This window comes from Heteronotia binoei, chromosome 5 (genome assembly GCF_032191835.1).
Source record: "Heteronotia binoei isolate CCM8104 ecotype False Entrance Well chromosome 5, APGP_CSIRO_Hbin_v1, whole genome shotgun sequence".
NCBI lineage: Eukaryota > Metazoa > Chordata > Lepidosauria > Squamata > Gekkonidae > Heteronotia > Heteronotia binoei.
In genome coordinates, this window is record NC_083227.1 from 116,377,683 (window position 1) to 116,390,745 (window position 13,063).

The 13,063-nt window shown below is 38.5% G+C and overlaps 1 protein-coding gene across 5 annotated transcripts in view; it reads left to right on the forward strand.

Moving 5' to 3' along the window:
* Positions 1 to 13,063, forward strand: part of EBF1 (EBF transcription factor 1) — a 553,072-nt gene that overhangs the window by 23,803 nt on the left and 516,206 nt on the right. For all 5 annotated transcript variants that reach the window (XM_060240230.1, XM_060240234.1, XM_060240231.1 and 2 more), the window contains exon 6: positions 8,046 to 8,114. In XM_060240230.1, coding sequence (XP_060096213.1) covers positions 8,046 to 8,114 — 69 coding nt within the window. The remainder of the gene's footprint in view (positions 1 to 8,045; positions 8,115 to 13,063) is intronic.

The following is a 13,063-nucleotide window of genomic DNA, read 5'->3' on the forward strand; positions in this document are numbered from 1 at the left end:
CTTTTTGCATAGGGCTGTGATCAGATGTGCAGTTTGGTCCAATGTGGCCCTACTGCCTAGAGATCAGATAATCCTGACAGATCTCTAGGTCCTATCTGGAGGTCGATGGATGAACCAGTTCTTCAGCTATAGGTCTCTGAGATCAGAAGCTTGAATTGGAAGTTAGGGGCTGGGCCTGGCAAGCTGCAGATACTGCACTCACCCCTAGGGACCTTCAGCTGAAGAACTTGCCCTTTTAGGTTTAGGTGTGTTTATGACTGCTCTTTGTACTGATGCTGACTGAACCCAAACCCTTCTCAACTGTGAGGAGTGAGGGATGTATGGGAATTCAAGAAACCACTCTAATGGTTATAAAAGGGCTTTTGGTAGTCTTTGTGCTATGTGGCATCTGTCACACATGCAGTAAAGTCTTAAGTCTGTGGTGAGCATAACTGGGATATCATAAATACATTGTATCCAGAAGGCCAGGGATGAAAATCAGAAAGTAATACACTTTTAAACAGAAGTAGAGGTTTAAATAAAGGGTTGTTCTCTGAACATAGGTACAACAAGTATCTTTCTTCCATAGCTTCCTTTTTATCGTTTTAGACCACAGTGAATTCTGGAGTGGATCACAGCATGTGTTTAATCCAAAAATACTGGTCTGGATGAAGAAATAGAGTTGTGACAAATGCCAAATCCAGCATAGTTCTACCTGGCTTTATATGGAATCAATGTGCTTGAGACAATTCAAGTAGTAAAACCACCTTTTCAGTTATGACTCACTGTGGTTACCAGCTTTCTTTCTCCATTGCTAAGTATGGAAATTTTAATGCATAATTTTTGCATAATCTTAAAACCAATTTTCCTATTAGCCATAGACTTTAGTTTGTACCTAATGTTAAAAAGTTACATGTTGATTTCTTCTGGATCCTATGTTCAGTTTCTGAAAGTAAAGAAGATCATTTCTTTAATTTGTTCTTCTGCAGTGAGTACAGTTTTTAGCTTTTCTATTTGAGATGGGGTGGGAAAGATTAAAAGTGCAGCGAACGTAGGACTAAATGGTTGAAGTATTTTCACAACCTCCTAAACAATTTACAATAATAGTAATATATATTACATAACAGAGAGAGTCTCCAATGGTATTTTTAAAAAAGTATTTTTATGTGGAAGAGAATAAAGCATTGGTTCCTAGGTTCCAACATGCTCTCTGTGCTGTGACCACACCTCTAATTTGATCCATTCTTGTAGTACCTCACAAAGGAACATTCAGACATCCCCTTGTTATCTTCCTCACTGAGCACTTACCCCGTTATGGACTGTCCAGACTTTTGCTGCATGCTGACCACAGAGCGTGCTGTAGCCAGGGGAATGTTATGCCTCATCCCCTGCACATGCACATAAACATGCATGTAAATCACCAGGCTCTGAGGGACTCTTGGACCTTCTTCTTGGCCCATACTGCTAACAAGTCCAAGGTTTCATCCCTTTGCCAAGATACTCCATGAATGGCTGCCGTTTTATAATTTCCCCACTGCAGGAATACTGTCATGTGACAGTGGTGCTAGATGAGGAATATGGTCCCAATAGGGAAACCTGACTAGGGGCTAGTTTCAAAGCTGTCCCACCAAAATAAACAAGAGAAAGGGTAGATTTTTTGGAGTTTACCCCTTGAAACCTCTCGGGGGCTCCCAATTCCTCCCCCCCCCCCACAATGGCACCGAAGCACACAGACATACTTTGAAATCAAAGTGGTGTTTATGTGGTTATGTGCATATCGCTAAGGCGTGAAAAATGGCACCAAAAAGGGACAGAACACTTCCCTTCCATTGCGGTTTGACTGCATTGCTGAAAGATCAGACAGGAAAGGTGTAGAGCCATCTACCCTGGAGTTTGCTATTGTCAAGGAATTCGTGCCAGGAGAGGAGTAAGTATGGGAGGCTGACCAATGGAGAATGGGAGGCAGATGCTGCTATCTGATCATGCACTTCAGCTCTGGCAGGGAACAGCAACAATGCCAGCTCGGACAGCTCATCTGATCACAACCTTGGTGACTTTGCTACTCAAACAATTACAGTTCTGTAGACTTGAACAGACCTCATTTAAAAGTTTCACCTGTTGAAAGTTCAAAGCCTTTTTTATAGCTACTGCAAGCTTTTTACTGTAAAAAGAGTTAAGTCTTTTAAAAAAAATTATATACATAAAACTGTTTAAATAGTCTGGGTTTGCAAAAGGCATTTCTGTAATGCTTAATATTGATCATGTTATTGGCAGTCTTGTTGACTTGCTGTACATTGTTTGTTGTATTGTTGAACAGTACAAGAGACCCTTTCTCTCTCTCTTTTGTCTGTGTTAGTTCTAGGGATGGACTGAAGTGTTAGCTTCTAGGGACAGACTGAATTTCTGTAGGCTTCATATCAAATCTTACTGATATTGACACCTCACTTCCACACTACTTAAACATACCATTAGTTTTCTTGATGAGAACATGAAGCAGTAAGGAGGACCATGGCAAAGACTTCTGCTGTCTTATTTTTTTATCATATCTATATCAATATTTTAGTTAATACCTTCTAAATTTCCCACACAAAACACTCCTATCTTCAGAGCTGTGTGGCAACAATAATGTATGTACTAAATAATATGGAAGCCTTTTTCAGAGGGAAACGTGAGCAAAAATCATTTAATGATGTTCTGAATGGGGAGAAGGAACAGATGTAAAGGAGGGGGGTTGTGGCCACAAGCTACAGCCTGCCCCACCCCCCTCCTCTGAGCCTTTATATTAATGTAGGGTTTTTTTTCTGGGGGAATGCGATGGAATGGAGTTCTGTAACCTCTTTGTAGAAACAAAATTCTCAAAAAATGTTTAAAAGTTCATGAGGAGCACCTGTGTGTTTCTCCTTCCTTTCCATCTTGAGAGTTCTGGCACCTTTTTCTAGGAAAAAAAAAGCCCTGTATTAATGTATATGCAGAATAAACATGTGCACATATACAACTCTCAGCAGGTGGTCAGAACCACTGAAAATCAAGGCTTGCAGTCATGTGAAGACAACTGACATGTGTGTTCATGCATAAACACTATACTCAGGGCTTTATTTGAGCAGGAACACACAGGAATGCAGTTCCAGCTGGCTTGGTGTCAGGGGGTGTGGTCTAATATGCAAATTAGCTTCCTATGTGAAACAATGGTGACATCAGGAGGGGAGGCCTAATATACAAATAAGTTCCTGCTGGGCTTTTTCTACAAAAAAAGCCCTGACTATACTTATGTTCCTCACACTCAGGGATACATTAGATATGATAGCATTGGTATATCTGCCAGGAAGATGCTACAAGCTGCAGAGCAGCAAGCTAAGGTGCCCTTGTTCAAGTGCCAAAATAGCCATATTCCCCTCTCCCCATGGCTGTTTTGGCACTTGAGAACACATAGGGAGGGAACAAGAGTGCTGTGCTGTGGTCTCATGGCATTTTAAAATCACTTTAAAATGGCAGCAGCATCATTGTGATGTAGGGTTGCCAGGTCTGTGTTTGAAAATATCTAGAGACTTTGGGAGTGGATCCAGGAGAGGGTGGGGTTTGGAGAGAGAAGGGTCCTCAGCATGGTACAATGCCATAGAGTCCACCCTTCAAAGCAGCCATTTATTCCAGGGAAGCTGATCTCTGCCAGCTGGAGATAAGTTGCAACAGCAGGAGATCTCCAGGCTCCATCTGGAGGCTGGTAACCATAAATGTGGCAGCCATGATGACACTGTCACATCTAGTTTGGCCTTCAGCCTAACCTACCTCACAGTGTTATTGTGAGAATAAACTGAAGGACAGGGCAATGATGTAAGTTGCTTTGGGCCCCCATGAGGAAGAAATACCATGTATACTAAGAAATACCATGTATATTAAGTAAATAAGCAAATAAAATATTTGAAAACCTGATGTACTGACAAAGATGGGTAGCTGTGTTAGTCTGTCTGTAGCTGTAGAAAAGAGCAAGAGTCCAGTAGCACTTAAAAGACTAGCAACATCTGTGGCAAAATTTCATGAATCACTGCTCGCTTCTTCAGTCTTCCAATTCTTTAGTTATCTGAAGAAGTGAGCAGTTACTCATGAAAAGCTCCTACCTTGCCACATTCTTTAAAAAAATCTCTAAGGTGCTACTGGACTCTTGCTCTTTTCTACTGATGTACTGAAGTATTTCCTGAATGCTGTGTCTATCAGTTTGAGAGATAGTTGTCAGTGGGTTAATTTCTTTTATAAACAGCCCTAATGGATTCACAGACTGGGAGATACATGAGGGTAGTAAATGCCTGGAATCCAGTTTGTTCTAGGGGATTGAATATCTAGGCAAGCTGCTATTGGGGGAAAGTAATGAATCAACTATGTTCAAACCAAGCATATTTTTCTGAATGTGAAGAAGCCTAAATGTGGTTTAACTGAGGGCTGAATTTTTGTCTGGGATCCTGTGGTGGTTGACAGCTTGTTTATCAAACTACTTTTGTGGTAAGCTGAATTTCTTTCTCAGTATTAACCTAGTAAAATGACCACCTGAAAGTGTTCCCATGTGTTAAAATCCCAATTTCACATTCTAAACTGGAGGCTGGCAAAATTATCAGCAAGGGTCAAATGTCTGTTCTTTATTATGATCTAGTTGCACCCAAGTAATGCATATTAAGACTCTTATCAATTATAATATTGCTGTGAGGTAAAAAAAGAAAGTAATCACAACATTCTTAATTGATTAAAAGCACAAATGTATACATGAATCAGAAAACCAGTCATTCTGAAGGAAAACACACACTTCCCTTGCATTTTACGTGATGCAGGCATGTGTCACAACAGGAAATGTTTTAAAGAATACACCCACTCTTATAGGGGAAGTTGCCTAGTGGAGGAGGCCACTTGTTTCACAGAAGTTCAGTATACAAAAATCAATATGGGAAAGCTTTCACAGTGTAGAGCTCAGTGCTATCACCTGCTAACAGCTTCAGATCAAGCTACTGCTAAAAGGACAGCTGCAGGGTTGCCTCAAAAGATGGCAGAGAGAAGGGAAGATTCCTTTTTAAAAGATGGCACTTACTGATGAAAAATAGTCAGTTGGTTTAAAAAAAAATCTGACAGATTTATTCAGGGCACCTTTTTAATTAATCAAAAGGTTTTTAATAAAGTAATATAAGCAGTTAATGAACAAAGCATTACACCCTCCTATCCCTCATAGTGGTGACTTCCATTTGTGCTTAGGTGGAGGATAATCTGTGAGGGAAAACCTTCCTATCAATTAGTTTTGAGTTGACAGAGTAGAAATATGGCAAATCAAAAAAGCCTGCTTGTAAAAGTTTGTTGTCCCTTATTTGTCTGTGCTGGCAACTAAAAGTGATAGATTTGGCTGCAAGATGCTGATCCCTTTCCTGAGGAGATTCAGGATTATAATGTTATAATCTCTTACTCACATTGAACCCTTCCTAGAATAGGATTGTTTTAAATGGAAATAATAATTTGACTAAATAAGTGCTTAAGTGAATCTCAAAAGTTTCAGTTATAGTCTGGGAAATGTACTGCTTTTGTCGCATATAATGGATTCCTTAAGGCAAGGGTGTCAAACTCATTTGTTATGAGGGCCGGATTTGACATAAATGAGACTTTGTCGGGCCAGGGCATACGTATCATAAAATGTAATGCCAGGTAGCGGACATATAAACTTTATAAAGGGCACAGACACACAATTGAATATTTTTTACTTAAAATAAAACATGCTTAAAATATTAGCACGCTTGCAATATTTTGTTTTAGTCTCTGATAAATGTCACCTCTTGCTAAGAATTATTGCATCAAAAACTGCAGACAATGTCTGTGCTGTACCAGTCTTGAATATGTGCTGTTCAGGTGTGCATATCTGTAAGTCACAAACCTACTTTTGATTCATTGACATTCATTACAGACATCTCATGGTCAATGCTTTGAGCCTAAGACCCAGAGGAACATGAAGCAGTTGGGCATTGTGAACTTTTGTACAGAAGTTGCTTCACATATTAGTCAAGAACATGTGAAGGCACCATGGCACAGACTGAGGGCTATGTGCTTGCCTACAAAACACTATCATTTTCCCCAGAAAAATGACTACAACTAAAAAAAAAAATACAACTTCCCCCGAGAAAACTACAAGAACAGAGAGACAGCCACGTACAGTGGTCAGTGTCAGGCTACTGTCTGGGAAGTCTAAATTCAAGACCTCCAATCAAAGGAAAATGTGAAAGAAAAATTAAGGAAAATTTGTTGGGTAAACCTGGGGTGGAACACACTCTCAGCCTAATGCTGATATTTCTCCTCTAAATAGTTCACATACTTTCCTATTGAGAAAGACTGGAGGGTATGAGTACAGTGAAAAAGAGGAGGGGAACCCAGTTACAACCATAACAAGCCTAACAAAACTCTCTCTCTCTGTAGCAAGGCAAAATGTTCATACCTTCACTAAAACGCTGCTAGTCTTAAAAGCACTCTTTGTAGCTCTCCTGATGGTGGGGACTGGCAAAGGAAGCTCAGGCTCTTTCTTTCCTTTCCCAGGGCATGAGGAGGGGGAGGAGCCTCAGTCATTCATTAAAAGGAAGAGAAACTTGTCTCAGTAGCTCTGCAGGGTGATTAATTGAGCCTGGCAAAGTTAATCACCCAGCAGAGATATAGAGCCAAGTTCTCTCATTGGCTGAGGTTGCTCTCCCCAAAGGGAGGGGAGAGAGGGAAAGGCTGCTTTGCTGTTCTGGCTTATCTGGGAAGAAACATAAAATGGCCACCGAAAAAAGCAGGCAAGGGAAAATGAAGCAGACGACAGCCAGTTGCTGGAGGGCCTGATTGGAGCCCTCTGCGGGCCTGATCCTGCCCGAGGGCCATATGTTTGACACCCCTGCTTTAAGGACTTATGTTGTCAATGATACCACAACAATAAATTATGATTTCCATTTCATTAATAAGATATGTCTTTATTTCAGAAAGAGCACATTCTTAACCACTTGGGATCATAATGGAAATATTATTTTCAAAATTGTGTCTTTTGTGCATGCAGTCTTATGGGACTGTTCTGGACTATGGGACTTATTCTCAAACTGTCTTTACTTTAAATGTATTAATGTATTTTAACCAACAAAATTTTATTCTGGGTATAAGCTTTTGTACGTACACACATTTCTTCAGGTATCTGCTTTTGTGTGCACACACATTTCTTCAGGTATCTGAAGAAGTGTGTGTGCACACAAAGCTTATACCCAGAATAAAACTTTGTTGTTCTAATGGTGCCACTGGACGCAAACTTTATTCTACTGCTTCAGCTCAAGATGGCAACCTACCTGAATATATTTTAGCTGGTGTTTGAAATGAAAACCAATGGAAAAGCTTATACATAATACAGTTTGGGAAATACAATGAATTGGGATTTCTTTTTACTTGCTTTCTGATAGGGTTCAAGCATTTTTCTGTCACAAACTTGCAACAAAGACGTCTCCCTGATTCCATCCCCATCTGACCCATAGGATCTCAGTGAAAAAGAGGAGGGGAACCCAGTTACAACCATAACAAGCCCAACAGGAAAAAATATTTTAAACTTTTGAATGTCTTATAAAAATTGTTTTTTAAAGTGCCCCCCCCCCAGAGTATATCTACTCCTTTCCATCAAACTTTGGACCTGCTCTGTGGGTTTTTGAGTGTTCTAAAATGCTCATACAACCATGAGAACTAGAAACATATTTTCTAAAAAGAAAAACAGATTCTTGGGATTTACTGTGTACCCTCTTCTAACTTACATACAAGACAATCTGAACCATCATAATTGTTATCTCAAGAAACCCTTGCATTGTCATCTCTAAAAAGTGAGGCAGCCCCCTGCACCACTTTTGTGTGTTTTTTGTTGCTTGCTAGTTGTGGAAGATGTTAAACCTAACAATTAACCCATATGTGACCTACCATATTCAGCTGATTTCCAGGCAGGAACTGAGTGGTAAGTAACTCTAGCTGACAATGTGAACCCTCCTGTTTGTAATTATGATTTTTAGAGTGTAATGTCTGCACTAAATGCTTTTTCTTTTGCTCTGTAGCCGCTGTTGTGACAAGAAAAGCTGTGGCAACAGAAATGAGACTCCTTCAGATCCAGTGATAATTGACAGGTAAGGGTTATTTTTTCCCTTGAATTTATTTCAGGTTTTGTTTATTTATTCATTTGTGCGTACCTCATTATAATGAGACACCTGCCCTGTGCTGCTAATGGGCAAAGGGTTATATGCCTATGTGGAAAGAATACTGTTTGTTCATATGGAATCAGTTGTGCTTTAAGGTTTTGATTCTTGTAGAAAGACCATATGGGTTGTAGCTGTAAGTAGAGGCTGTGTGAAATGTTCAAATTGTAGTTTCTGATTCATGCTCCTAAAGCGAATATTTTTCTCTCCAACTTCCCATGTCTCAATTCACATGCTGTGCCTCGGAAGCTTCAGGAATATAAAATAATAATAGTTTCTGATTTATGAAATGTAGTTGGATGCTTATAAATATTTAACTTTTTACTTTGAAAAATGTTTGAATCATTATCACTTTTAGCTACAGTAGTTTCCTCGGATTCAATCCATCTAAATTATAAGGTTTGTTTTATTTTATTTATGCATTAAGAGATCTGCAAAGTAAAGACACCCCCACCCCCAGTTGCTTCCAGCTTGTTGTCTTTGGTTTGAGAACAATTTTGATTGTATTGTCAGTTGATTAATTCATTTTGCCTGTCTTAATTATTATGGTTTCTAAACCGATCCAAATTACTAATCTGACATAACGAAATAAATCACTATAGAACAATAAATCCACTGGAGTTGTACTGTGCAATTTGCACTCGGCAGGCTTGCAAATTAGGTAATGCTGTAGCCAAAGAGTCATTTTTATATTTTAATTATTGAAACCTGTCATACAGAAACATATGATAAACAGTTATAATGTTGCATTTCTCTGTGAGTGTTAAATGACCACGCAGAGCTGATAATGTTTACCATCAGCTAAGAGAAGCAATAATGTGTCAGGGTGAGGTGGTATGAAAAACTGAATTCCAAAGGCAAGGTTTCATGTAGATACTGTGCGAAACCAAACTGTGCCTCTTATTTTGCTGTCTTTTTAAAGTTCAGGGTCTTGTCTTTGTTGCATTGCTCAAAAATTGTGTGTATGTGTGTTTGTGTATAGCTGATGTTTTAGCTGTTCTTTAATGTGTATTTTAGAAGCTTGTAACATATGTCTTTTAAAATTATTTCCAAGTGATGTATATGTTTTTGAACTATTTTTCATGTACATATTATAAAAGCATAGAGGAAACTAAAAGTTATTAGGGAAGCCACAACACTGTGTTTAAAGTGTGTTGGGCAGGGATGCCATGTGAAAGGTGGTACTGTGAGTTGTAGTCCTTGCATTTTTGTTTTTGACAGGCAATTGGTAAAGATGTTTAAATGCTTAATGGCAATTTGACAGAAACATTGATGTCACTGTACCCATTTGGATATTTGTTGGCTACAATTAACTGAAGCCATAAAATCTTAGAAGTTCTCTCTTGCATTCTGTTCTTTCTAAGAAAAAGCTCTGTTGCAGAAGAATGGATTACGCTTTCTAGCTATGGGTAACTCTGGACATATAATACCTTAGCTGATATAACTGGCATTTTAGAACATTGTGTTGAGATAGACTTCCATCCAGCTGAATTCAGTTTGTGAGACTAGACTACAATAAACCTTCCCTTGCTGTTACACGTTTTGAATGTGAACTGGTTAATCTTTCAAAATTCTTCCCTTGGTTTTAAATTGTGACTTTGATACAGAAGGTTGATATGACTGTGGTTTGAATAACATTTGATTTTGACCTGTTTCTGTGGGTTGCAGTGGCATAAGAAATTTGACTCAGCAGTGCTGTAATTAGCCTTGCCTGTGTTTTTGAAACAGGATTGGGTTACCTGGATCGCATTAGTGTGGCTTCTATTGTTGCCGCTTAGCATCTGTCCCAGTAGGGTACTTAAAACCTTTTTCTTGGCCAAGGCTAGTTCAAACAATTTAGGCAAAATAAAGTATGCGCTTTGTACATTTAGTGGCTCTGGTGATGCTACTTGTGACATTTACCCTTCACATTTTTTTTCTTGGCTTGGGAAAGCATGAAGCGATCTATATGGAGCCTGTGTCTTAAAACAGAATACTTTACAAATTGTTTTAACATTAAAAAGCTGTCACGAGCTGAAACATATGTTGAATTGCTCTGCTGCCATTCTTGCATGCATAAAATTGCAAGCTATTGTGCCAATTGATATGCAAAACTGTATTTAGCTTTTTTTAAATTTGCAAGTGATCCTTTTCAGGACACAGTTGGTAAGAGGGAGGGGATGTGCAAAAACATTTTCTTGTGCTTAACAGACTGATCAACTATGCACTTAGTATGAATTAATTTTAGCATAGCATGGGCATCTTAAAAGCCATACAGCAAGCAAGGGCCATGTTCTGATTACAGGCTTGTTTTGGTATAAGAATGCTAATTGCTTTTCTACATCCATAGAATATGGTTATGAGAATGGCTAATACTTGCAGTTCATGTGTGTTTATGTGTGTCCATGTTACAGTAAATGTCTCTGAGTTGTTCAATGAGAATGTTCACATAAAGATGCTGACAATTCAGACAAATGTTGTAAATGTCCAGAATCTCAGAGCCTCATTGGTGAATCATGGTGCAGCAGCAGTTTACAAAATACATGTACAGCTACTGAGTTGCATATCAAGCTCTATTGCAACCACTTATTTTATAACAGTCAATCTGAACTGGAACCATTTAATTATAAAAGTGGGATTGTGGGAAAGTGCAGTCTGCACACTGGAAGATTTAGAAAAATGACTTTGTATTTTACTTGTTTTGAGTAAGATGATTGTTAAGCTTGAAATGTCAGTGACCTGAAGAAATTTCCTGTACAGTAGTGATTCTTGTCCCTGAAATGGAGCATAAATCTATATTATAGATTTTTAACATAATTCAGTTTGAAACAAATGCACATATATGTGTGTTCACATACATCTCTAAAGGATTATGATACACAGTTTCATGCACACTAATAAAAACCCTAATCTCCAAGAACTAATTTTTAAAAGATTGCAGTCTTAATGCAAATAGTGCTAATAATTTTAACTAGGTAGCATTCCCCATTTTTCCTAGTCTAGCCATTATATACCAATCTGATATAGTTTACAGAATATACATAAACTGTGTTAAGAAAACCATGATATGAGGGAGAACCCTAAAGAACTAATTCTGCATGACTATCAAATCATTTGTGATTTCATAAAGTTAAGGAGGGAGGAGCAAAGTGAATTTAATGTAAAACAATTTAAAATACAACAATTCCTGTGTATGTTCAATCTAGTTATAGCAAAAAGGAAAGAAAAACACTTCCTCTTATTACATTCTACTATACATTTAACATTCCAATAGTAACTCATATTTGAATTTAAAAGGTTTGCAATAAAATTTCTGGGCAGCAATTGAATAAATTGTACTTTTATTGCCACACTGGATGTTTCTGTGTCCTAACCTTCCCCCCCCCCCCATATAGTTATTCTAGTTCAATAAATAAAACCTCATTAGACTATTCCCATTTCAATGAGTTTATTAAATTTTACAGGAGTAATTAGCATAAGCTGTGCTAATTTTTCTGGAAGACTAATGAGAGAGCTTCCTAATTAGGTTTGCTTTGTAAGAATCTGAAAAGATGATAATGAAAAAAGTCACATAGGGTGCAATACAACAGGAAGGAAGAGCCCTATTATTTCTTGATTTGTGAAAGATGATTCTGTGTCTTGGCACTGTTTCCAGTTTTCCAGCTTAAAAAACAAGTGACCACTACAGAAACAGATACTTGACAGAAATGTCTCTGCTGGACATTTAGCTTTTCCCCTTTGGTGGTGAAGTCAGTTATTTTGGCTAAAATAAGTGTGGAAAGTAATTTATTTGCCAATGCATATGTGCAAATAATTGCAGAAGATGCATTTGTGTCTAATATACTGGATTCTGTTAAGTACCTGTAATTTTTATTTTATCAAGACCTTCCTCTAAGGAATATATACCATCTCTCTTTGTTTTTATGTTTGCAACAACCCTGAGGCAAGTAAAACTGAGAAAGTTTACCTCGGTAAACTTCATGACAAAACGAACACTGGAGCCTTGGTCTGTCTGGTCCTAGCCCACCATTCAACCACACCAGCTTTGTTTGTTTCAGGGTGTGTGTTTGATGTGTTCATGTTTGTGCACGCTCATGCACGTGTGTGTACATGTAACCCAGGGCTGGAAGCATTCCAGATGCATTGTCAAACAGATGCTGAAATTTTGTTAGGTTTTTTTGGAAAGAGTTGAATGTAGCATGATCAAGGCATCTCTGTGGATATTGGTGGCTGCATCCTACTACTTTGTACCGTAAATAGGTTTTGTAGGGTTTGGGGATACTTCAAAAACTTGCAAAACCAGTTTGTCAAGAGGTAGCTGTGTGACAAAAGAAACAAGAGGAACATTGTCTCTATTATATCACTTCCAGCTTTCTTAAGTGTGACTTCTTTTCCTAGCCAGTACTGATATTTTCCAAACCTATGCAGAGGGAAGTGCCTAAGAATCTGATACTGTTTTTTAAAAAAATGAATTGTGGTGTGTAGATTCTGGAAATAATTCCACTTTGACTGCTGCGTGGTGAGTAACTTGCTCCTTTCTGAGGAAGCTGTTGTATGGCCACTGTCTCTAGAGCACTAAATTCTAACAGCTCAGTTTTTCAGTATCTCTCCCCTTTTTTGCTGAAGCAGATTAAGAGTCTGAAAACTGGTTGTTTCATGAGGCCAAGACATAACAGCCCCAGAAACAGCCGCATCAAGCCTATTTCCAGAAACCAGCTCATGCTAAGCTTGCTGTATGCATAGTCTGTCATGGACTAGATTCAGCCCACTTTCAGTTTTATGGCACAGCATAGCTAGCTCACATTTTAGGTGGTTGGAACTGTCATAGTAAAAGCCAACTGCAGCTGCTATAAGATGTCATTTTCACTCATGGCCCAAACACATATCAAAATGTTAATGAG